General features: G+C 36.2%; 1 protein-coding gene across 4 annotated transcripts in view; it reads left to right on the forward strand.

The window, feature by feature from the left end:
- The window catches only part of BRINP3 (BMP/retinoic acid inducible neural specific 3), a 338,781-nt gene that overhangs the window by 140,082 nt on the left and 171,913 nt on the right, over positions 1–26,786 (forward strand). For 3 of the 4 annotated variants that reach the window (XM_010974025.3, XM_010974027.3, XM_010974026.3), the window contains exon 3: positions 24,047–24,237. The exons of the other annotated variant lie outside the window; for it this stretch is intronic. In XM_010974025.3, the coding sequence (XP_010972327.1) occupies positions 24,047–24,237 (191 nt within the window). The remainder of the gene's footprint in view (positions 1–24,046; positions 24,238–26,786) is intronic. 4 annotated transcript variants of the gene reach the window in all.

Consider the following 26,786-nt stretch of genomic DNA (forward strand, 5'->3'; position numbering starts at 1 on the left):
CCTCCAAGACTCTTTACTCCATTATAGCACCTTTGCTTTTTCTTCAGACCTTTAAGCTCAGCTTGGACTTGAGCAGATACATGGCTTACAGGTGTCTGCAAATCATTCTTGGGCTCCAGACCTACAAGCAGGTCTCTGGTAATAGTGGCCAAGGAAAGACAAAACTGTGGGTGATAAAAAAAGTTCTTTACACACGAGCTCTCCTCACTCTTCTCCAGTTTCTCAAGATATTCAGGTTCTTACTCTCTAAGTTACAGTGAGCTAGTTTGATTCATCATAGAAATGCCGTGATTCTTATTAGTACATTGAAGGTCTCACTACAGGGATTTGTAATAGTCTTCTATTGCTGCTATAACAAATTACTGTAAACTTGATAGCTTAACACCACACAAATGTATTATCTTGTAGATCGGGGGGCCAGAAGTCCAACATGGGTCTCCTACTAAGATGAAGGTGCCAGTAGTGCTACATTTATTTTAAAGGTTCTAGAAGGAAATGAATTTCCTTGTCTTGTTTCGAGAGGGCACCAGCATCCCTTGCTATGTGGCCATATTCCTCCATCTTAAGCCCACATGGTCAGGCCGAGTCTTTCTTATGCTGCCATCTCTCTGATTCTCTCCTCTATTTTTAATGATCCTTTTAATTACTTTGGGCCCCCTCCCAGTTAATTCAGGATAACCTCTCTATCTTAAAGTTAGCTGAGTAGCAATCTGATTTCCCCTTTGCCACATAACCTACTTACAGTTTTGGGAGAGTAGACTGTGGACGTTTGGAAGTAGGGGCAGTATTCTGACTATCCCAGATTTTATTTCTCCCAGAAATCTTCCCTGACTCCCTACTCCAGATTATTATTCTTCATTTTTGTTCCCAAAGATGCATCTATTTCTAAAATTCAAATATCACTTATTATACTATAGATCAGAGCTTAAATATTTGTATCTCTACTGCTAGGCTATAAAGTGCTTGATGGCAGGGGCTGCATCTGCATTACCCGCTGTTGTAATGCCTATATGTATAGGAGTTCCTCCAGAAATAAGCTAAATGAATGAATGAATAAATTGTGCAGAAAGCTTAGACCTGAGGTTAGAGGACTGGGTTAAGTCTTGGCTCCACCAACTATGAGCTAATGAGATGGAAACCAGTTATTATCTCAAGTCTCCATTTCTTTATCTACAAATAACACAAAATATTATGTGCACTACCTTTCAAAGTTATCAAATTAGTAATATGAGCTAAAACATGTATGCCATGTTAATTGATAAGCATGCTAATGTGAAATGATGCGTTATTAAAACATAAATTGAATCTTTTTACTTCCTTTCTCAAAGGCCTAAGCATAAGGTTTAGTCTAGAAAAAATTTCAAATTTGATAGCATTTTATTAAGAGCCTTCATGATCTGGCCCGAATTGACCTTTCTGAAACTGTTTCAAATCATATCCCATAGTCATCTCTCTTTTTTTTTCCAGTCAATTTGTAGTAAACTCTATTCCTAAGTCATGTCATATTTGATCATTCTCTATAAAATGACATTTTATTACACTTCACTGTAAAATGTCTTTTCCAAGAATACTTGTGGCAACTGCCCACTGTAGTCTCCAACTATAACGGCAACATGAGTGGCACTGATAACATTTACATTATTTCAAGTATGACATGAGCTTGGTGTCCATTACCTTTCCTGATCTTCACTATGCTTTTCTGAGTCTTGTTCCCATTAATCAAGGGAGAAAACCGGTGAAAGGAAGTTCCCGATGTCTGTACTGTTCCCTCCTTCCCAGAATAATCTTTCCTCATTTCTCATTTACTGAAATATTAATAATCTTTTAATACCTTCAAATGTAACTTACTTTCTTGGTTACCATTAATTATACCTTTCCCTGCATGTCCACAGAGTATTATTTGTGTGTGTATTTCTTAGGTATTTTATTCTCCATTAAAAAAGTATATTTTTGATGCAGTTTGATCCCTGATGGAGATCAAGGTTTTAAAATATATATTTTTAAATGTCAAAATGTCTAGCCCAGTGTTCTATATGTACAAGTCTCCCATTATAGGTTATAGTCCCATAAGTGGACTAGGTGGCTCTTAACAGCTCTTCCAGCTTTATTTTATTTTATAAAATTACATTTGATGGAAGAAAGGTCAGCCTAGACATTCAAGGACTTAGCTGTAGTTTTTCTGAATTTGATAATATGACTTGAAAAGTGTTTTATAGATTTAGTTTACGAAGTATCTACATAACAGAGGCATAAAATTCAAGCAGTAAGAGTCCGTCAAGGTTGGATGAGTCTGGGCCAGAATCTCACCTTTCTTAGTGTGTATTTGTGTCATTTACTTACTTATTTCCTTCAAACTATTGTACGTCATTTGTAATCTGCGGTCCCCATCTTAACATGACAATATATGTGTTAAAAGCAATTTGTAGATTAAAAATCAGTATGCAGTGTGAAGTTTGTAATGGATAACAATATTAATTATTGCAGGGGTACATTGGTGACTCTGAAATGAATGTTTTAAACTCACATCGAATAGAATGACAGTTTCGCTCAAGCAATAAGCCATATATTCCCAGGATAGGTTAGTATATTCACAAGTTGGCAAAGATTTCCAATTAAATGTTAGAGGCTATGAGAGAAATAGCCCTTCACATATGATGTGACATTTCCCCCAAGTGTCACTCATATCCTTAGCTATCTCCTATTCTCTGATGATATAAAATGAGGTTTAATATAAGATTTGGGGGTCAATATTTTAGAACTTTAATTTAGGAAATTTTATCTTGCTCTTTTTTCCAAACCTTTGTACCTCTCACATCTCCTAGTAACTTTGGAAAGCATCTTTTCAGAAGGAAACCTGAGAAATACTGAAAACACTTCTTAAGGTCTATTTCATTTCCTAATTAGAGACACACAGACAACTTAAGTATAACTGGATCTACAACTAAGGTATTTTGAACTTAGGAAAAGCTACATTATTTATTTCAACACTCTAGGGTGGGGTAAATGGATACTTTTTTTTTTTCAAATGCTTCTGGGGAGCATATAAACGTATTGTTAGAAATTCGCTATTTAGACTTGTCTTCATGCTTTGATACCATTCCAGGGTTTACTTAGCGCTTTGAAATGCATGTAACTCCCTTTTACAATGTCTCTAGATTATAGCCCATTTTCAACTATGTAGGAATTTTGGGGATTATTATTACATTCAGCTTTGCAATTACCCAATTCATAAATGATCATCATTTTCTATTAAGTCTTGGCACTGCTTCAAATGTGGTTAGTTACTTAAACATAAAAACGCTTTCATCATTAAATGTTTTCATTTACAAGGTGACCTTCGAAATCATTATCATGACTGGATTTTTCTGGACGGCCTTGATTTTGAAATATTCTGCCCAATTAAGAGAACATATGCTTTGAATTTATATTCAGAAAAGGTGATCGACATGCCTCTAGGCATGTGAGCGTTCATTCTCCTGGCACCGTCCTTGTACGTTTTGATGTTTTCCATCTTTATAAATGCTTTATGACCCATGGGAATAGACTTTACATTTGTTTTATCCCTCTTCTCTCTTTAGTTCCAACTTCTCTCTCTCATCTGCTCAGTGTCACCAGTTTTTTGTATCTTTATTTTACCTAAAAGATCAAATAAACTTCTTTTTATATGAGGAAAGCTTTGTTTCTTTTTAAAAATAAAACTATGATGATTTAGGCTTTCTCACAGAATAAAAGCAATCTTTATTCTATACATATACTCAAGATAACAGTAAAATTAATAGCGACATTCGGTTAATACGATTTTCCAGATTCTGTGATTAACTCATTAACATTACTCTTTGAATCCTCAAAACAAGTATCATTATTTCTATTTTAGTCCTATGCTTTTTGGCTTCAAACTCTTAATCATTGGACTCTGCTGCCAAACACTGTTTTTGTGTTTTTCCTCCCAAATTTTATTATTTACCTCCTTACCGTCTACCCTTCAGTCACCTAGAATTAATCTCTGTTCCACTGACAGTCCGTGCACTTTCATTATCTATGTCTGTGGATAGAGTCTTTCCCTTAACCTTGAATGCTTTTCTCACATTTTTCATATATGAACATTCTTGTCAGTTTTCAAGGTAAAGTTTAAATCCTCTGTCTTCCATGAAGCCTTCCCTGATAATCAAGATTAAAATAAATGGCCTACCTTTTCAAGTCACAAAAATATATGATACTGAAAACTAACACGTGAGACCCTTGGACTTACTGTTTTAGCTCATCGGCACCCTTGCTACAATTCTGAGTCCTCGAATCAAGAAGAAAGCACAGAGAAATAGAAAATGCTTGGGTTTGGAAATGAAAGGTATGAGGGTTTTAGGTCAGGCTCCAGCGTGAAGAACTCGCTTACCAAGTGAGTGAGACGTGAGGGAGATGGAGCGTGGTTAGTTCGTTCCTTCCCTAAATTATGGAATCCTGCCCATGGTTAAGGAGATACATACCTGAGCAGGTATTCATTCCATGTCTATTGACCTGAATGATACCCTTCCTGTTGAAAATGAAACAGCCATTTTACAGCGCATCACGGGCTAGTCAATTCATCTACTCTCACCTTGTGTATTTTGAATGACCTGGAGAGGGAACGAGTAAGGATGAGTAACTGTGACTCATATGGTTGACTATGGTTGAGGATGAGCAATTAGAAGCTTTGGGTTAGAAGGTGGAGGCTTCAGGTCTTGTCAAAGAGGATTGTTCTGTGATTATTGAGTTAGAGAAGCTGGAGGAGGGGAAGAAGGCTGAGGAAACAGTAACAAAGGAACAGGTTATGAGTATTCAAACATGGCAAGCTACTGATACTGATTTTAAATGGCCATAATGGACGGTGGTCTTGGCTTTTCGAGGACTGCCCTTAGTAAATATATGCCAGACACTGCTAGGTATTTTATACATCCCGTCATATTTCTTCCCCCAATATTTTTGGTTGATAAGACATGTCAGAATGGTATTGAAGTCATTTTTAAGCATGTATAAAAGTGTATCAGCATTGAAAACACCACCAAACATGTATTTTAATTTCATCTTAGTGGACTAGCACTCAAATTACTGTCATGATTACAGATTAATGGTCTCAGAAAGCCTCTATGCTTCTGTAAACATGGATATGAGCTGTTAGAGTTTTTCTTGCCTAAATCAAAAGCCAAGAGGCAATAAAAAAATTCTTGTGCAATCAACTGTAAATTCTTTGCATTCAATATATCATCTTCTTCCTTATTAACCCTTCCTATTGTGGGCTTTTGCGTTTTGTTATTTTAAATAGTACAGTCACTTAGAACAGCAATTTTCTTAAAAAAAAAAAGTGAGTCTCAATATACTAAAAACTAAATGAAACAAATAAGAGAGAATATACAGACAACTGGAGGTTGGCTGCATTACCCACTCCATGGCTTCTGGCGGCTGCCCCTGGAGGGACTTCTGTAAAACTGGGCACAGTTTCAGAACTACTGTACTAGAAGATTAAAATAAAATGCAGGAGATTAATTTCAGGAGTATATTTCATTTTTATCCTGAAAATTAATTTTGAGATTTGAATTTTACTTTCACAACGAGGGTTAACAAACAATAATGTTTTCAGATTGGCAAATTATAATGAAAGTGACAGATCTTACAGGAGGTACAATTATTTTTTTAAGGAACATGGGGTAACTCCACCTTTATAGAGGCAATCTAGAAAGTATTAAAGGACCATAAAATCAGAGTAATTCCCTTCAAATAATTCTTTGGCAACAAGATCCCATTTTAAAAATTTCTTTCCTTATATACTGAATTCTGTGGTGCAATATAGAGCAAAACACAGAATAAAATTTATGAAATAAAAATCTTGGGTGATGGGTATACCTCGGTGGTAGAGCACATGCTTAGCATGCACGAGGTCCTGGATTCAATCCCCAGTACCACAATTAAAAAAAAAAAAAGTCCAAAGACTCGGTAATGAATCGTAAAGACCCTGATTTGTATTGTATAATGAAACAAACTATTGTAATTTTAAAAATCTTAAACAATGAATTTAATACCACTCATACCAGTCATTTGAAACTTTCTCCACAAAAAGATTTTTTTGTTTAACCGTAAAAAATATATCACATATGTGAATATGTTTATGTGGATCCTTCTTTTTTAAAGAGGAATTTATTTTTTTCTAAATAGTTGTAAAACACACATAACATAAAATTTACCATCTTGGCCGTTTTTAAATGTACTGTTCAGTGGTACTAAGTGCATTTATGTTATTGCTCAACCATCGCCACCGTCCATCTCCAGAAATTGTTCTACCTTGTAAAGCTGAAACTCTACATCCATTAAACAGCAACTCTCCGTTGCTCCCTGCACCAGCCCCTGGCAAATACCTGTCTCCTTTCTCTCTATGAATTTGACTACGGCCAGTACCTCAGATAAGTGGAATCATATCTTTTGTGACTGGAGTATTTCGCAGCAGAATGTCAAGGTTCAGCCATGTTGTAGAATGTGTTAGAATATTCTTCCATTTTAAGGCTGAATAATACTCCGTGGCGTGTTTATACCACGTTATCCCCTCATCTGTCCATGGGCACTTGGGTTACTTTCCCCTTTTAACTGTTGCTGCTGTGAACATGAGTGTGCAAATATTTCTTTGAGCTTTAGCTTTCAAGTTTTAGGGGTGTATACCCAGAAATAAAATTGCTGAATCATATTGTATTTCTATTTTTAATTTTTAAAAGGAACTATTATTCTGTTTTCCACAATGGCTGCTGGCTGAATATCCCCACCAACAGTGCGCACAGGTCAAAGGGGCTGATTTTTTCACATCTTCTGCAGTACTTATTTTCTTCCTCCCTCCTTCCCTTCCTCCTTTCCTTCTTTCCTTTCTTTCCGGCCTCATTACCTCTCTCCCTCCTTCTTCCTTCCTTCCTTCTTTCTCTTTCTTTCTTTCTTTTCTTTTCTCTCTCTCTCCTCTCTCTCTCCCTTTCTCTCTCTCTCCCTTTCTTCCTTCCTTCCTTCCTTCCATCCTTCCATCCCTCCTTAGTAAGCATCTTAATAGTTAAGAGGTGATATCTCATTATGGGTTTGATTGCATGTTGCTAGTGATTAGTGATGTCAAGCATCTTTTCATACTTTTCTTGGCCATTTGTTTATCTTCTAAGGACAAATGTCTATTCAAGTCCCTTGCCCATTTTGTAGTTGAGTTGCTTATTCTTTTTGTTTTTGTTGAGTTATAGGAGTTCTTTATGTATTATGGATATTAACCTCTTACAAGATACGTGATTTTCAAATATTATCTCTCATTCTATAGGTTACCTTTCACTTTGTTGATTGTATTCTTTAATGAGCAATGTTTTAATTTTTGTGTAGCCCAGTTTATCCATTTTGCTTTGTTGCCGATGTCAAAGATACAACTTTTGTCTTTATTGATGCTCCATGTTGTATTTTTCTGTTATTACTTTGTTCTCTTTTTTTGTCTCCTTTTTTCTTTCCTACTTTGATTTGTTATACTGTTTTTTCTATCACAGTGTACATCTAACATCTTTTCAGTATTTTGGGGGTTTCTAATGTAAGCATTTGAAGTTAACAATTTCATGCTTAGAACTACTTCAGCTGTGTCCAGTAGTTGTTGACATATAGCATTGTTCAGGTTTAAATATTTTCTTATTTCTACTTTCTAACATTTATATGTTTTGGCTTTTCCAGATTTTTACTTCTGAAGAATTCTAATTTTCTTGTCAGTTCAACAATTTTAAGAGATTTATTTTAGTCTGGCATATTTAATTATTTTCATGGTAGAGACAATCTATCATTCTGCTGTCACTGGAAACTTTGTTCATTATTTTTAATTGTTTTTCTGTTACTACTTTAAAGCACAGCTGTAAAGCAAAGGAAAAAAGGAAGCTGTTTCTAGACACAGAATTTTTTTTGGTAGAGATGAGCCATGCTTAGCATTACTGATGACTAAATATTTTAATTACAAAAAAATAGACTTTGAATTGCAGGAGCAAATATTGTAATACTATGATAATAACTAGTTTAAATTAATACATGATATTTCTTTTTATACATCAGCATTTTAAGTGCATCTATGTAGAAGGCTATTTGAGTATCCAGAGGGAGGTGAACACATAACATACTCACTTTGACACAGCTCAGACCTCTCTGAAATTTGACTAATAACATTCTCATTTTCAGAGACAATTTACAGATGCTTTAAATATGAGGTTCAGTTTACCACAATGCATTTAATTTAAAAAATCCTAAACATGTTTTAATACCCATGATGTATTTTAATTTGTAATTCATATTCTTAACTATTACTCCTTGACTGTAACCATGTCACTTACCCAAGCCTCATTAGGGCTTGGTTTCCAGATCCATAAAGCGACAAGTGCACTAGACAGGACACACGGTACTTTGCACTCTGTGTTTCTCAGGACCCTACAACGTTCATTGTTGGGGAAATCCGTACTGTCAACTATCATTTTTACTGTTAAGCAAGGCTATAAAATTTGAGCAGTAATAAAGATCAGGGTAATATATTATTATATAAGAGTGTCTTTTATTTAAACAGCCTAAAATTTGATGAATTTAATGCAGAGGCATTATCCCGTCTACCTCTGAGAGACGGCATTTATATAAGCCATTGTTCCTGACCTGGTCTCTCTATCTCAGTCTTGTGCCTAGCTGTACCATTGTACAGTGAATCTTGATTCTCTTGCTAAGACAAGTGAGCTCTGGCACAGAAACCCAGAGGGATTACACAGAAGTCTGTTATGCTACAAATTGATCCGCTAGATCCAGGTCATGGCCATTTGTTCTAAAACAGTCCAGCTCCTCCATCACCAGCTTCGGCTTTAATCCAAAAAGAATTCTATCGTTTTTGAAGAGGTAATTTATATTTTTCACTAGGTCATACTGCAGATCAATAATGAAAAACACATCTTTCTGTTTCCTCTCTGTTTCTTTTCATTCCTGTCATTTTGATTCTTGGCCACACTTTTCTCACAACCAGAACGTTTCCGTGGCCTCCAAAGTGGCTTATTTAGAGTCAGGTATCCCCTGGACTCGGAAGGTGTTTGCGAAGTGAAATAAGTCAGACAGAGAAAGACAAATACTGTATGGTGTCACTTACATGTGGAATCTAAAAAAAATTACAACAATCTAGTGAATATAACAGAAAAGAAGCAGACTCACAGACAGAGAACGAACTAGCGGTTACCAGTGGGCGGGAGGGTGTCACTCGCTACTGGGTGTAAGACAGGCTCAAGGATGTTTTGTACAACGTGGTGAAGGTAGCCAATATTTTGTAATAATGTAAGTGGAAAGTCACCTTTAAAACTTTTATAAAAAGCAAAAAAATTTAAAAAGAAATAAGACAGTGATAATCTGAAAACAACAGCAATGACAACAATGACAAATTCAGGTATCCGTCTCGATTGTAGTTATTGTTTTCACAGAGGATCAGTCGAATATTGCCAGAAAAGTAAACAAGCAAACAAGCAACGTTTGATTGTTAAGTTAGGTACATATGATATGATGGTACAGGAAATGTTTTAGTACGTAAGTCCTCGTAAAATAACATGACTGACGTACTGGCTATCTAGAGATGAACGTAATCTTGAGACATTTAAATGTGGAAATTTTTTTCCTCCAGAATTATATAAATTTAAAGCAGGAAATCAGAAATATAAAAAAAAAAAGACACTCACATGTGCTGGGTTTTATAGCATAGAAAATTAAGAATCTGAGTGATAGCATGATTTACTCAAGGTCATTCAACAATGTAGTGCAAAAATGTATGAGTAGAGAATTCTTCCTCTGTGCAGGTTTCTTTTTTTCAACTTTTTCTTTATCAGTTTATTCAATACAGAGTGTTACTTCTCTATTAGATGACTACTTGTTAACTTTTATGCAAATGGCTACTTGAATTCCTAACTTGTGGGAAAATTGCATTACCTATAATTTTCTTTTGATTGCTAGTTTTTTTTTGTTGTTGTTGTTGTAGAGTCACTTGCTTTTTAAAATACCCAGGGGAAAAGAGAAGATACTTATTGTGTCTGAGTCTGTAGTTAGGAGAATGGAGTCATCTTCCACCGATGGGGCAAGTCACTGGCGATTTTCCACTTTGCCAGATTTTCACATGTGTCACATGAATAACTGAATAATGACAATAAGCCAAATCCAGGAGCATGCATTTTAGTTGGGTGAATTCAGTGCCATCTGGGCTTCTGGCTTTACTGACTTTTAACTGACCTGATTCTTTCAGAAGAATCCTAATACCCAATTTATAAAATAGTTATTCAGTCTCCACCCAGAATGAGGAAGGCCACTTGTTCAAATACTTAATTTCAATTTTATTTTAAACTTTATAAATGAAATAAATGACTGCTTTTTGGCATTAAAGCTCATTTCTTTTCATTGTCAATTTAATAATCACATAACTATTCAACCTGATTTCTTAACAGTAATGTGTATTTTCTTACCCCTTTCCTCTCCAGCCTGTATTTCCTATTTATCTTCGTATCACCTAGTGGCTGCCTCCGATTAGAATATATCGGCTTTACCACCTTCAATACCACAGTCACCTTAACCGCACCTGAATTATTTCCTTCCTATGAAACGTTTTTGTTAAATTATCATCAGAAGAGTAATTATACAATTTCACTTACATTTCTATGGACATCAAAATATTAATGTTTCTCCAAAATTCAATTTTAATTATTTTCTGGGGATCTTCTTGGCACAATCTTCTTATTAAACTTAAAAACTTCAGTTCCATCTGCTGCTAATACTTAAACTGGGAAAATTAAAAGATGTTATCTAATGATTAGTGTTATCATTACGTCCTCCACCAGTACACAGTAATGCCTTGGGGTCCCCCCCCCACCCTATTTTGATGGTAATACGACATTTATTTTAGATGTTAAAATTTTAAATTTATATTTCTCTGAAGTTGGTTTATTGAAGCAAAGACTAGTAAAAGTCTACATGTTCAAAAATATTTTATATGCATCCTCAATTTTGCTTTCTAATAAACACTTAAAATAATATTCAGCAGAGAGGAGCTGAATATATTCTGCATTCTAAGAACATATTTACGTTGTCTTTGAATATGTTCAGCATTTAACTATTAAAAAGTGTTCTTATTTAGAGGAACTCTGTAGTCCTGAAATTCTTGCCTGTTTCTCACATTTATGGCCTGAGCAAGCAACAAGAGGATTCCTATCTCTGGGAGGCATGAGGAATATTTAAAATGTGAGAAATAAATAACTAAACCATGTATTATATATTATTACTAAGTCTCATACAGTATTTTTTTTCTGTTCTGGCTGTTGTAACTAGTTTTGTATTTTTTTTTTTTTATTGACTTTATTTCTTTTTCACAATGTGAGATTCATTTTCCTTATAAGGTGTTTGATAATCTTTATAACTTTACATTATAAAAAAAACCCAAATTGCGTCTAACAAATTTATCACCAAAACCACTGTCAACATAGGAAATAGAGAGATACAGATATACAAACCATTCCTCTACAGATATAGAGGGAGAAATGTGGTTTTATATCAATATTTTACATAATTAAATTATAAATTTTGTTGGAAAATGCTTGGTTTTGTGTTCCCATTTTAACCTTAACAAATAGCATTTTCTACATAGCCGTGTGACCATTCTATAGATCCTTACAAAACCCCTACCTTTACATGAACACGTAACTCTCCCTCAGATTACTCCAATTATACTTTTACTAAATGAAATTGTCCATGTAATTACAAAGGGATAGTTTTTCCACCTGACTTTGTTTCCTCATTTACCACTTTTATATTTTTATATATTTCAAAAATTCTAAAAGCCTTTTACATGTTGTATACACATTTCTCTTTGTTTTATGTCCACAGATCTTGAGAAGGGTGTGTACACTTGAAAGGTCTTTTAACTCACCATTTTCACAGCCACCTGTATTAAAAGTTTAGTAATTCCTCCTTGCCTTTTAACAGGATTATTGGCCTCTTAGCAGGGTTTTGTATTTACAAATGCAATTATATTTTTACTATCCATTATACAATAAATAAAAAGTCATTTAAAAACATTAGCATTGTTATAGCCGTCTTGCTTCAAGGAAAATGTAGATGTAGTTTTCTTGATTTCTCTCACTGAGCACAACTTAAAAAACCCAGATATTAGACATAAAGCAAAACTAAGGAGACTTTACGAGTTGCAGGGAGGAAGGTGGACTGGCTGGAGACATTGAAACCCAAGCATTCGCAGGTGATAAGTTCCTAGGTTTGTTTTTTGCCTCCCATATTGCAGTTTTGGAATGAAAGAAGCCAGTAAACCAGAAACACCAATGGATGTAGACAGAAAAAAAAGAAAAAATAGCTCAGTAAGATCCTGCTCTCTAGCCAGACAAGCAGGAAAGGAGTTGACCAGCAAGATAGAAAAATCTTAGCTAGTAGTGGCTGCATATCCCAAACACTTAGAGGAAGCCCCTCTGTCCTCATCGCTCCCGTGTCAGCCAAGACGAGTGAGTCCTAGACTTTGACCCTCTCCAGGCTGTAATCAGGGACCCAACTCCCGGAGCAAGGGGTGCCGGGGAAGTCCAGGGGAGTGGGAGCCTGAACTCTTCATCCCTGCTGGGGAGTGACAAGACCCCCCCCCCCCCGGTCGGTGAAATCTACGTGTGGTGCCAGAGACGGCCAAATAGGTAAGAAGGCTGACCACAACCCAGCAGAAAGGAAGCAAGTTCTCGCCCCTCCAGCGTGGTGCCAGCAGAAACCAGGGGGGGAGCAGCAGCCTGACTAGCAGTACGAGGAGTATCGGCAGCTGGGACCGCTGCTCCTCACAGCAAGGGTGGGATTAGCAGATCCTAGTGCCGAGATGGACTCCCACCCCCAGCCCCGCCCCCCGCCCCTCTCACCGCCCCGCTCTGGGAGCCACTCCTTCCCTTGGGTGACAGTGGAGGTGGATGTCTGCTTGCACCCATGAACAGTGAAGCAGCGCTCCCACCATATAGGTGGTATCAGGAGAAGCCAGCTGTACGAGATGATTTAAATAAGGCCCAGTGTCTTATAACACAATATATCAAATATCTAGCTTTTCATGAGAAATCAGTTGTCATACCAAGAACCAGGAAAACCTCAACTGGGAATTAAAAAATCTGAATAGATGAAAACTGAGATAAGAGACACATTAGAATTATTTGAGGAAGATTTAAAAACACATATCATGAAATAGTTTACAATTATGAACATTTAAACAACAGGAAAAAAATAATGGAAACCCTCAATAAAGCAGGAGAAATTCTCAACTTCTTGATTCAACTTTTTTTTTCTTTTATAAGCAGCACAGTGTTAATTCAAGACACAATAGTGAGAGAATTTGATATGTTCATTTCTCCCTAGAGGGGGTGCATCTTGAAGGGTGATCCAACGGAAGTCTTTTAAGCTCCAAGTTAAATTCACTGAAACCTCCCCCTTCTCCAGGCCAGGCCGGCACTCAGAGATGGGCTGATTCGCGCGCCCTCTGGTGGCAGTGTGGAAAACTACACTGCCTTTTTATTTTCTCCTTTTTTGGTCACGTAGAGTGACTCTTCCTGTTTTTAGGTTCGTCAGTATTTTAGACCTGCTGATTCACTTCCTTTTCCTTGTCAATAAGGAAGTAATAATGGAAGCTTCCAAAGATGTTTCCAGCAGTTGTTACGTTTATCAAAGTACTGTCTTTCATTGTCATCACAGGTACATCTTTATGTCATTTCTTCTGTTTTTTTTTTTTTAAAGCCTTTTCTCTTTTAATAGTTTTCCCCCGAATCCTACCCAGTTGTTCGTCCTCTAGGTCTGTTAGCACGTTAATTGAATATCACTTGTTTGTTTACTTTGCATACTAGTTAAGCTGCACACCTAATTGGTTCTTTCTGTTGTGATTAATCTTTCTTTTGAGATAGTTCCAGTTTGGGGGTAGAGTTTCTCAAAGGTAGCTGTTCTGTATTAAGTACTCCAGCAACCTGATTTTTTAAGGCAAACTTGGAGGAGAAGACATCATTTTAAAAAAGAAATCAGCAGGTTGTATTTATGAATTTATTTTTTTCTACATGCCTATTTTTCACTACAAGCAGTTGCATTAAATACCCTTTGTAGAATAACGTTCCTTTTCTCATGGTGGGATGTCTCCCTCTGTGCTCAGTGGTTTTCACCTTTTATCCTGGAGTCTAAGCTTCCCTGTGGATCTACAGGACTTCATTCCTCTCTGGAATCCTTCTTATGCCTTCAAGTCATCTTGGCAGCATTCAGCTTAGTGGTTGTTTGGGATAACAGATTTTCCCATCACCTTCCCAATTTCATCCTTGGATTCCCGCACCACTGTGGGGTGATCTCATGTAAGAATCCATTTCCTTTCTCACCATCTGTATTTGTCCCTCTGAGACTTTTATTCTTCGTACTACACTATGTCACTTAGGAAAGCAATGACCATAAATAACCTCTTTCATCATTTTGTTCTCACAATTCTACCACCCTCTTCCAAGAAATGTGAATTAATCCAAGAGTTCTTTAGCTCTTTCCACCTACAGTTATTTCTATTCTCTGTTTCTTGGATGACTGTTTAGTCAGGACAATAAAGGGTTCATCTGTAGCCAGCATTTTGCTTCTGTTACACTTACGTTAACCTCCATCAGTAATTCTTACATTCCTTCCCATTTGACTGATAGATTTTTTTGAGGAAAAAATCTATGAAGACAGGAGGACTAAGTGCCTGTTAGATAACAGGTTTCAGTTTGTAATCCATAGATTCTGAGGATAGCAGCCAGAAAAGGTAACATCACCAGTTTATGTTTCACAAGCTTTTTTTGTGTGTAAGGTGTTATTCTGACAACTCAAGCCTGATTCAAACTGAAAGGTTGTAATTTGGGGAATGAGTAATTTATACCTTGTAAAATTAAGATTATGTATTTTTCTGAAAATTTATTTTGTCATCTCCTTTCTATCCCACTAATCCTCTTTCTCTATTTTCCCCTCTTTTTCCCTCTTTTTTACACACAGATAAAAAGGTATCATGCATTACTATGAAAAGCTACCTTTAAAACAAAACTGCTGGTAATCTATGAAGAAGTAAAAGCGATTAATTGTGGTGTCAAACTCCTTGAATTCAAACTATTCCTGGGTTTACATCCTTAGAGAAATATGTGCACCAAAATTCTCTCATTTACCAAAAGGCAATAAGAAGAGCACATACACCTCACAGTGCAATAGTTTAAGCCTCATAGATTAATTGCTTTAAACACAAGTCTGAAACTATCATTTCAGATTTCATGTTGAGGTAAAAGTTGTTTGATGATCAAAATTTTAAATGATTAATAAGAAAATTTTGCTTTTTGCTGGTCAAACTTTAAACATATTACCTGTTACAGGGTAAAAAAAAAGTGACCTTTTAATGGTTTTAGGAGAGTACTAGTCAAAGTATATATTATATACTTATTTTTCCCCTAGCAGGATGGGAATTGCGTTTGTACAAGTCAGTGTCTTTCCTGTGTCTTCAGGCTGACACAGATGGAAAGATTGAAGATGCTCTTATAACTGAGAGCAGGACTCCTCGCCCGGAAGTGCATTAGCTAATGGAGGTCATGAGCACCACTGCAGGTTTCACTGCACTCACGGACGATGGGAGCTTTTTTCTCAATATTCAAGTATATGTTTTGGCTTTTAGTAGAAGTAGGTTTTCACGCAGTCCTTAGTGATTCTCAATTTGAAGCAAATAGTTAACTCCTAACCACCCCCAGTCACTTGAACACTCAAGGAGCCCAGCTGAGAAAGGCATTCTACGGTGAGCTTGGTTTTCTGTGAACTTTAGCCAGAGTGTGTGCTCCCAAGTCAGCAACTCGGTCACTTTTCTTACTTAGGTGGTTATTTCATTTTAGCTCAGATAACATCCACTCCTTTGTTGATGCAGTTGTGTTTATTGAGTGACAACTGTGGGTCATGTATCTGGGTCTTAAGAATATATGAAAAGAAGGCATAAGATATGCCTAAGGGGAACTTACTGTATAATGGAAGAGGCAGACGTTAATCAAATAACCACACAAATAAATATATTAAGTACTAGGAGGGAAAAGGATACTGTGTTAGGAAGACATACTACAAGAGGCCTTGAATTAGTGGGAGACAGAGTTGGTGGAGCAGATATGACAATTTCCCCACGTGTTAGTGATGTCTTTGAAGGGTGTATGTAGTGGGTGATAAATTTAACAAATTTATTTTATATGAATCCCAATCATAGAAGACAGGAGGACCACATGCCTGTTAGATAATAGATTTCAGTTTGTAATCCATAGATTCTGTGGATAACATCACCAGTTTATGTTTCACAAGCTTTTTGGGTGTGTAAGGTGTTATTCTGACAACTCAAGCCTGATTCACACTGAAAGGTTGTAATTTGGGGAATGAGTAATTTATACCTTATAAAATTAAGATTATACATTTTTTCTGAAAATTTATTTTGTCATAAAACACCAAATGCAGCCTCTCTACCGCATGTGGAAAGACATGAAGTTAATACAAGTGAAATAAATTATATGTATCTTAAACTATATAACCTACTACAACCCATTTGTATTTTCTTTAACTATACGGGAAAAATCATAACATTTAAGAGGAGTTTTCTTTAAGATATTTTAAAACTTATTTCAGAAAAAATATATAGTTCACTAAATAAAAATAAAATAATTTTTATTCTGGAAGATTTTCATTGAAAGATGAACACCTTGTATTCTCTGTCTCTAAATACTTAATTACTCTAAAAAATTCTTGATCTTGCCTTTCTCACCTGATGTTACTTGAAATGAAGAAGTATATAAAAAGTTTCAGTTTATTGCAAGTTCAGATCTTTAATTGGTCTGCCACCTTGTCATAATTCACGGTTTATGAATGTCTGAGTCAATGTTTAAGGGAGAGATCATATCATCATAAAGAAGTCTCAGTGAAATTATTGCTTAAATGTTTAAAGAGATTATCAAAACACAGATTAATTTTTCGTTAGCAGGTAACTGTTCTCTGGGCGTTTATTCCTTCTGATGAGTTATTATTTAACATTGTTTTGTGTCTGGGCCAAGAAAGACAATTTGCAGATTGTTTGAGTGTGGTTTTATTTTAAAAATTCGTTTGGAGTTAGAGGGTGTAGCTCATTGGTAGAGTGTGTGCATAACATGTATGAGGTCCTGGGTTCAATCCCCAGGAACTCCATTAAAAATTTTTTTAAAAAGACCAAAAAACTAATTACACCTCCAAAAAATAAATAAATAATTCTTTTAAAAATTTTACTCGTTAATTTCACTAAGGTTTATTACCTTGACCAATCGATCAATCAATCAATTTATCTATCTATACTGACATTCTGGAACAAAAATCAATGATTTCATAAGAGTACACGCACCAAAATTTACCATGAAGTAAACAATGCTCCCAGCACCATTTTAGTTAACTGTTACAAATTTTACTTCTTTTAAAAACTCTATAGTCAGTATTATTAAACATATGCTAATAAATGAAATGACTTTACATCAGTGAGATTAAGAACTTGCCAAAATTTATAGAGCTTTGAATTTTGTGAACTGATCTGGTCAAGATGAGATTTGAAACTTTTAGCTCTCTGACCCCTAAATCCATTCTCCTTTGAAAAAGTAACACTACCTCCCTAAAATATTTAAATTTATGTAAGAAATGTAAATGATTTTGCCTTATTAACAAGATAATTACTTTTATAATTATAAATTTAAGAAGATATTCATATTTGTTTATGGCTTTTTTCAGAGAGAATCAGAGTAGACATTTTCTTTTAGCTCAGTTGTGTCTGTCTCTTAGCTTGTCTGCCCTGATCAATAATTACCAAATCTGTATAATTATATGAATGTGATTGAGGAGTAATTGTGATGAGTTGGAACAGATGTTATACTATACTTTAGAAATTTAGGGAAAAAAATAAAAAAGCTTTTGCTTGCTACAGAATTCTCTCTCTCTTCAACTTAGAAAGTCACTCCTTGACAGCATGTATGTGTATTTTTACATCGAACCTTTAGCTAACACCTCTTGAAAGGCGCGGCTTCACTTAAAGCCTGGATCATGAATCTCTGTCTTATATAATATCTGCATGAGGATAAACATGTGGTACCATTTGAGAGAAAGAATTTGAAAGAATTACCTTTGGGAATGATGGCCGTGACTGTGATAACGGAATTCCGTGCAAGTTCCCTTAAAATCTGAATAAAACTCTATTAAACTACAGAAAATGGTTTAAAACTATGTAAGATAAAGTTAAATCATTTTCAGTTAGTTCGCAGCGCTAAAAATGTAACATAGGTTAAGAATTAGAGTTATACATTAGTAGCCACAAGCCAAGTCATTCTTTAAAAAAGTTCTCAGTAACCTCACCCCCATCTTATTTGATGTAATATTACAGTCAAATGGTTACAGCACCAGTGAATTCTTACTGCTTTACTGGGATGGGCAATGTTTTGTTGCAATCATGTTAATTTGGCTTTTCTGGTCTACTTTGAGTTTGGCAGCTCATTCAAAACACAATAGTCATGAACGGTGTTTCTCAAAAATCCTTCATGGAAACACTTCACCTAAGTCCTAATGGTGATTGTGCCTTTCTGCCAGTATTGTTTTGCGTAGCTTCATTCTGCTAAATTCCTAGCTTCATCCAAAAGTACCTCCCAAACTTTAAAAACCCTGCTACTGTTGAAATTTTAAAAATGTATTGATGTATGAAGGGGCAGGAGTGAAAGAGAGTGAATTCTCCACCCTGCCAACGGCTCAGCATTCAGCTGCTTTTTAAAAAACTGGCTTCAAAACTACAGCCATTCAGGCCATTAGGAACATTTCCCTCTTACTGGCCAAATGGAAAACAGCATCATTTATGAGACGTGGAAGCTCTAGAGAAAGAACGTGAAAAGAGCCCATTGTATATATATTGAATTATGGGGAACTAGCATTGATTATTAGTGGTATTTCTTAAGATCAGTATGACTTAACAGATTTAATTAGAAGGTTATTGCTACGGAAGATTGGCAAGTCAGTTTATAATTCTCATGCTGGATTTGCTCGCAGATTAGTGCTTGGGTAATACATTTTGTTTTAATATTCCGTTGTGTCTGCCAGTGCTAGTGAATATTGACAGAATTAAAATTGTAAGCCAACAAATGTAGTATTGTGAAAAGTAATGTAATAATAGCTTTTAGGGCTTTAGACAGACAACTTTATTTAGCCTAAATGAGCAGTTATCTAAAGATAAGTCTTTTCAGCAAGTGCATTATATGATTTTCTCAGTATTTTTTTGCTGCCTTTCCTTTTGGTATTGAGTCCAAAATAGCTAATAGCAATGACAACAGATTCTGTATTTTTTACGAACCAAATAATACATGTGTAATTTTAAAGAAATCACGGTGGTTAATATATTTTAAATACACTGAGTACCATTATGTATTCACAGAGAGCTTAAATGCTAAAAAGAAAGGTCAATGGCAGTGTGGCCATGATGTAACCATTATTTAAATGGAATTTGTTGATGTCATTCTGGTTTTCCAACCTTTTTTTAAATGAGCTGGGTAGGGAGAAAATTATAATAAATATTGTTGTAGAAAAGTAAACATGTGGGCACACACAGTAAATGATGCTTGCAAGTCAGAATTTTTAGCAGCAAACATATAGCTCTAATCAACTAATGGAGATGCCTTAGAGCCAACAAAAACATTTTCAAAGTAATGTTTCGGCTGAACTGGCTGCAGTCCATTTGCGTGTTCTACAAAATAGTGGGGCTTCTAAAGGGGCCGAGTTACATTAAACCCTAACAACAGTGCCGACTTCCTTTAAAGACCTCCAAAGGTTATGCTGAGAAGATGTTTATGTTCTGTGAAGGCTTCAGGTAGAATACAGCATTTAGTTAGATGCAGCAACGTTCTTAGTTAATATAAACAGAATGCATCGGGATGGAATCCTTAGATGCCTGTAGGTAAAACGCTCTCATTATGGTAATCATACCCGATAGCATGTTTTCAATTCAATTCTGCGCTCCATTGCTCTGTTTTTCCCAAAATGTGATGACTGTGTGGTCCAGTTCCAACTGAAGTGAATCTATTCTTCAGGAAAAAAAAACAAAAAACAGAAAACAAAACCCTGTGCCCATAAGTTTCTAATTTATGTACACCCATTCGCTCCTTATTGTCTTCTCAAGTTGCCCCCAAATCAAAAAACTCCACGTCAGTCCTGATAGATGAGATTATATTGCTAGAAAGCAAGCAAACCAACTACTCACTCTGCCATCTTAGTAGCTCGACATGACATGACAGGACCTCTTTGTAGTCCAGGCCCTTTTTCATCCCTGCAGGGGCGGGGCTGGGGGATGGAGATTCCAATCATCTTTGTTGATCAAGGTGCCAGGCTAACCACACGTGCTCACACTTCAGTGGTCCAGGTAAGCCCCATGGTCACATTGACTTTAAAGAACACCAATAAATGTGGTCTTCTGGGTCCAGGTAGGAGAGACATCTAGTCTTTTATCTACACCTGCTGCTCGCAATGTGATGCTTAACTGTCCAGAGATGATTTCCTTCACTCAAAGGGCTCTTATCACCACTTTTTAGGATTATTTCGGTACTTTCTAGCTAGATTTTCACCAAACGTGTAGAGATTATAACACTGATCCTATGTCATTATAATACCAACCAAATGTGAGCGAAAATGAGAGATCTCAGGTCTCAAACCAACATTTACATTTTCTACATCAATTACACTTTTCGGAAGTACACAGTAGAAAGTGTAATATTATACTTCACCCTTTATATGAAAAAAAAAACTAGGAGAAGAATTTTAGATAAAGCTCTTAAAATGAAGAGAACAATTTGTGGTGGATGCTAACAATACTGTGTTTTTAAATCCATTTATTCATTCATTGGGATTTTTGATTGGTTCATTAGTTTAGTTTTAGTCTTAGTTTGGTGATACTCTCAAAGAGTTTGTCCTTCCCTTTTGTGTTGCATGACAGAGGGAATCAATTAATAAGATGGGATGGCAGAGTGTTTTGTCCCACTGAAATGTAGAAGGTGAATCGAGCCCATAAACTTAATCGAGGTTAACTGGCAGGTAATAAAAAGCAGCTGCCAGCTGAGGCCAGCTCCCTGGAAGGCTGTCCATAGTCTTAAGTTCTTTGTAGCCTTGTGAGGTGTGTGAATCTAAGGGAAGAGGAAACATGTTCCAAGTGAGTTAGATTAGGAACACTTATATCAAGGAACACTTATATCAGAGGGGTTATGCCAAATAAGCTACTGGAACCCTTGTATTTTTGCACATAAAAATGTTGTAACACCTTTAAATTGCAGTTTATTCTTGCGTGTATTTCGCGTAGTATAATTTTTGAACCCTGAAGTTCAGAGGTTTTCTTCCACTCATCTATATGACTAGCAAGATTTCTGGTAGATGTGACAATAAATTGTAAACCATTAATAAATGTTCTCGTTACATTAATGTTATAAGCTGATTTCTGGAACATGATTTGTCATAGCTCTTTCTTATGGCATCTATTCTTTGTCAAATTTAAGAGGAGCAAACAAAAGAAAGTTGCAAATATTTCAAGTCAGAATAGATCACAGGTTGGTATTATGTATTTATTAATTGTTAAAAAAAGAGAGGCTAGAATCGCACTATTTCAATATGTATTTTACACACAGTCTTCTAGCAAGGAATACTTTGCAATTAAGAAGGAGTTTATATGGGTTGTAAAATATCACCATTGAAACAGTCTTCCTGGTTATTTGAAATCCAGTTAATTCACTTAGCAATTCACATCTTAATTTATGAATATATATGTGTGAGTTTATAAATTTTGGTAATTTAAACCATTGAAAAATTTACACCACAATTTTAGGTTCAAGCTATCTTACTCTCCCTTAATGAAATTATAAAGTTTTTTCAGCAAATAAAAAAGTAAATGTTGCAGGGTAAAGTTTTAAAATTAATGAGCAACTATTATGTAGACTACGGTTTAATAGATAACTTCTTGGAAGCATTATAGTACTTTATACTTTACATCACAAAATGCTAAAACTTAAATATTTTACTTTAAATGCTCTCCTTCACAATTCTGAATATATATTTACATATGTATTCTACATATGTGTCACACACACACACATAAATTCAGGTAAATTTCTATAGGATGGAAAGACATAACCAAAGTCACTGATGTTAATCAGGTTTGGAAAGATAACAGAGTCATTTTTACTCTCTTCTGAGGAAACAGGAAGTAATAAATCCAGTAATCTGTAATCCAGTGTAGCCCTACACTTACTGAAAAGGGAGCGCTTTGAGTAAAGTTTAAAATCTAAATACCGAATTATCTAATCCGTGTTCTTCAAAGTGAGTCCCCTGACTAGCAGGATTAGCACTGCTGGTTAAAACATGCGAATTCTTGACCTCCTCCTCCATTGTTCTAATGAGTCAGGAACTCGGTGGGGGGGGGGGGTAGTTTCCAGGTGACTCTAATGGGTGCTGAGGTTTGAGAACAGTGCTCTTGAAAACTGGATCAGCAGATTTACAGAGGCCAGAGCAAGAGCTTCTCAATGAAGGAAACACCAAGCGGACTTATTTTCAGGCCAAAGCCTTACCCCAACTCTTCGGTGAATCTTACCTTACAATTAGCTTCCAAAAGACTGGATGGATTGTTTGGCCGCCAACTGTGCGCCGCGGGCCCGAATTATTCATGCTCAGAGACTCTGTCAGGAACATGCCTTTTGGTCCTGGACGTCTTTACTGTTCCTCATCATTCTGTGTAAATCTTTTCCGTGCCTCCCCACCACTAGGCTCTTTTATTTTTCTGTTAGCAATGGCCTATGTATCAAACACCAGCTCGCCCGACTTCCCCTTTCTGGTCACTTAAAATAAAATAAGGTCCTACTGTCCCCCGCCCTACCGCCTACCCCAGCAGGCTGTCTCAGCACCGATCGCAATCTGAATTTTAAAAAAATTTTATTTCGCATGTTTAAATAAGTTAATTTTGTTTATTTTTAAAACGTTCTCTAGAATGTGAATTCCATTTGGGATCTGCTTCACAGGTGTGTATCAGGCACGTTTTGGTACTGTCTTGCAGGCATTTTTTGGAGGCAACAATATAAATATGGCACACATTTGTACAATATTTAATCAACATTTTATTTGCTAAGTACTTACAAAGTTAAATAACACACCTAGGAGAAGTCTAGGAGAGGGAAATTCTTCCCTGTGGAGGGTATTTGAGATTTTTATCAGACCACTGCTCAGAAAAAAAATCTGTAGAGTTGATATCAGGCAATCCAGTTCACCATAGTTATTTTCTAAAGTGTGGTTAGGTTGACTTTAACTCAATATAAATGTGCAATTATTTTACGGTATAAGTCTTTTATAACCATATTTGCCATTTCTCTAATTTGACGAAATCCACCCATAACGTCATTTTGCATTCTTGAAAAATTGCTCATGAAGTTAAATTTCGGTTTCAAAATATGTGGTAAACAATAGTTATTATAAAAAAACCATTTATCTTTTGATCATATTTTTAAAAATTCTGCCGCAGCTCCTTAATATCCTTGAGGTCTTACAAGTTCCCGCTGTACCCTGCATGAAGAAAGGAATCATTAGAGTGATGAAAATAAATCTGTTCTTTTTCCAATTTCCATTGGAAAATGATAAAAGATTACCTTAGTTTCCTTTTTAAAAAAATAATTCTATGTTAATATTCCGTACATAATGAAATCATTTTTTATGACTATATCTTTCTTTGGGAAACAAGATCAGTGGAGGCTGTTGAAGTGGTTTATTTTTCCTCTCCGTGACTTGGTTTCAGAATAGTTCCTCCAGTTACATAAATGATATACAAACATTGCTTCTCCTGCTCATCGCACAGGAAGTATTATTACAAGCCAGAATCATTGTCATGTAGTGACCCCAGCTAAGCTACCAAGTGAACTTTTCAAACGAAAACATTCAGATAGATTATGTATTTATGAATAAAAATAAATTTGCTTTTCAGGGAGTTTGGCCGCTGGAAAGTAAATAACCTTGCAGTTGAGAGAAGAAATTTCCTTGGCTCCCCTCTGCCTCTTGCCCCTGAATTCTTCCGCAACATAAGACTTTTGGGACGTCGGCCTACCCTTCAGCAAATCACAGAAAACCTTATCAAGAAATATGGGACACATTTCTTGCTATCTGCTACTCTGGGAGGTACGACTCTTTGAAAATATTTGTGCCTGTGTGTGCTTGTGCATAAACCTGTGTCACTCGAGGAAAGGTGTTGATTAATCCACATAGCTGCAGTTTGAATAATCCTGAATTTCATTCATTAACTTATTCGACACATTTATTGAGTTATTACTAAATATCTTGGATGGTGTTCACAGTGGTGAGGTAGACGATTATCATTTAGTTTCTGCCTGAAAGCAGTTTACAATCTAATAGCATGAATTAAATATAGACAGTTATTACACTCTATAATGCAAGGTAATGGGGCAAATTTTGTTTAAAAATTGATTAATGAGCAATCAAATCACACGTGGGACTTCTGGTGATTGAGAGGAGGAAAGGTCCTGAAGTAAACGTTGAAATTCTAAAATTACATTTAGAGAGCTCTTTTAACATTTCTGCCTGTGGTTGATAAATGATATGAAAACAGAAACAAATATCAATTAAGATGTATAAGGTGAAAATAGAGACTAATAACGTCACGTCTCCTCAGTGTGGTTTAATAGTAAACGCGTGTTTGATCATGCGATGTACAGGTCAGCCTTTTGAAAACACTGAAATGATTTGGGGGGAGGTGATGTGTAATAGGAAGGATATGACATTTCCTAAAACTTAAAAATATCCCAGAATTCCATACATTTAATTTTGGGTAGGACTTTAAAGAATGTCCAGACACTCCATTTAAAAATGGATGGTACTCTTTCCTCTAAGAAAGAGCACTGGATGAAATCGGATGGGAAAGCCGTGAAAACAGTGACTCCCTGCTCCCTTGCCAGCTTCTCAGTAAGTTTACGGAAGGTAGGCTGGTTCACACCAGTGGTGAGGTGGCATAAAAGGCCACCTGCTCTTCATTTCCCAGTCTTACAGGATGTGTCCTTTTTCGCCTTTACCTGCCAGTCCTGTCTGTCACCAAGTCATGTCAGTTTATCCCTCCAGAACATGTCCCATATCAAACACATTCCTGTCTTCCACCCAACAGTCCCTACACCACGTCACCATCATGGTTCTCCCAGAATATGCACCCACCACCAAGTTGTAAGGTCTTTTAAAACTTGAATTGTGTCAAAGCATTCCCTGTTTCAATCAAAATTAGCCACTTAAAATCCAAATGTCTTGCTGTGGTTTATAAGGTGCCACGTGAATGACCTGCCGCTGGCTTTCATCTCAGACCTCATCTTTTCTCCCTCCTCATTCATCTTGCTCTATTTTTCAGCCAGAATAAAACTTCACCTTTTTTCTGCTCAAATGTTAGTTTCTCAGAGAGTCCTTTCCAGGCCACCTTGCCAGCAGTGGTGCCCAAAGATCACTAATATTCTCTACTATTTCAAAATCTGACTATGCAGCCTTCTTAGTATTTGTTATGATGTGAAAATCTTTTATTTACTTGTTTCCTGGTTTATTATCTGCCAATCTTGCATATTTTCTTGAAAACAAGAACCTTTCCTGTATTTGTTACCACTTTACCCCATGGTTGTAATCGTACTTGGCACACGATAGGTTCTCGTGAAATATCTGTTAAATGGATAAATGAGTGGAGCCCCACTTTGCTAGGAGGCTGAGGCAACTCAGTCCACGAGATAGATGTCAACATGATGATATATACAGAGGATAACTGAGATCTAATTCAGGAAGAAGACTGAATGGGAGAAGCAAATCCAGAGGTGCAAAACGGGTCAGTTAAACAAATAGATTCAAAATTGGAGAGAATCAGGGCAAAAGTGAGAGCAGGTGGGTGGGTCTGGAGAGGGTGGAAATGGAGCAGCAGATCCCTGTACACACCAAAGAAACAAGTCTGCCATGTAACGTTAAGGAATTAAAGGTGGAAGATGTTGGGGGTCCAGGCAGACAGAAAAGACTAGCCATGAATACACACTCTCTGTTACCTTCCTCCGAAAATGAACAATGCTAAACTAATAAGATAAAGAAATCAAAGTTGCTGTTGAATCTTGACTCCTTTAAAATAATTGCGAGACTTTAAAAACTGTTGTAACTTCACCAAGTTTTAGTTTCTTTTCATGGAAAGGGAGAGAGTAACACCTGTGTGACGGCATCACGGGAAGATCAGTGTAAGCGTGGGAACGTGTCCTCGGCATAAACACGCAGTGCATTTCTGCTATTGCTCTTGGCATTACAGCAGTGTGAATGGCAAAACAGTGACAAAATATCCCTGTAATTGTGACAACTGACGCTGGGAGAGCTCTGTCTGTTTGGCTTAGTAATGACAATGGTTATTAATGCAATAAAACCTGAAGCAAAAGTGAAAATTAAATTATTTTTATCACATCTCCTTTTAGAAAGGTCAGTGGTCTTGAAACACATACTAGGTTTCACTACCACTGTATCAGCAGTGCAGAGTACCCAGAAGAACTTCAGAACATAAAATATATTCTTCAAGTAATAAAGGAAGAAAGGGACGGTGGGGGCCAGGGGTGAGGCAGAAGAGGTCAGAAAGTACAGATGATTCTCCAGGACATTTTTGTTCCGTAGTAGGAAAATTATGTTGAATTATTGATTTGTTTCATTGTTTTGGC

Source organism: Camelus bactrianus, chromosome 23, assembly GCF_048773025.1.
Source record: "Camelus bactrianus isolate YW-2024 breed Bactrian camel chromosome 23, ASM4877302v1, whole genome shotgun sequence".
Lineage (NCBI taxonomy): Eukaryota > Metazoa > Chordata > Mammalia > Artiodactyla > Camelidae > Camelus > Camelus bactrianus.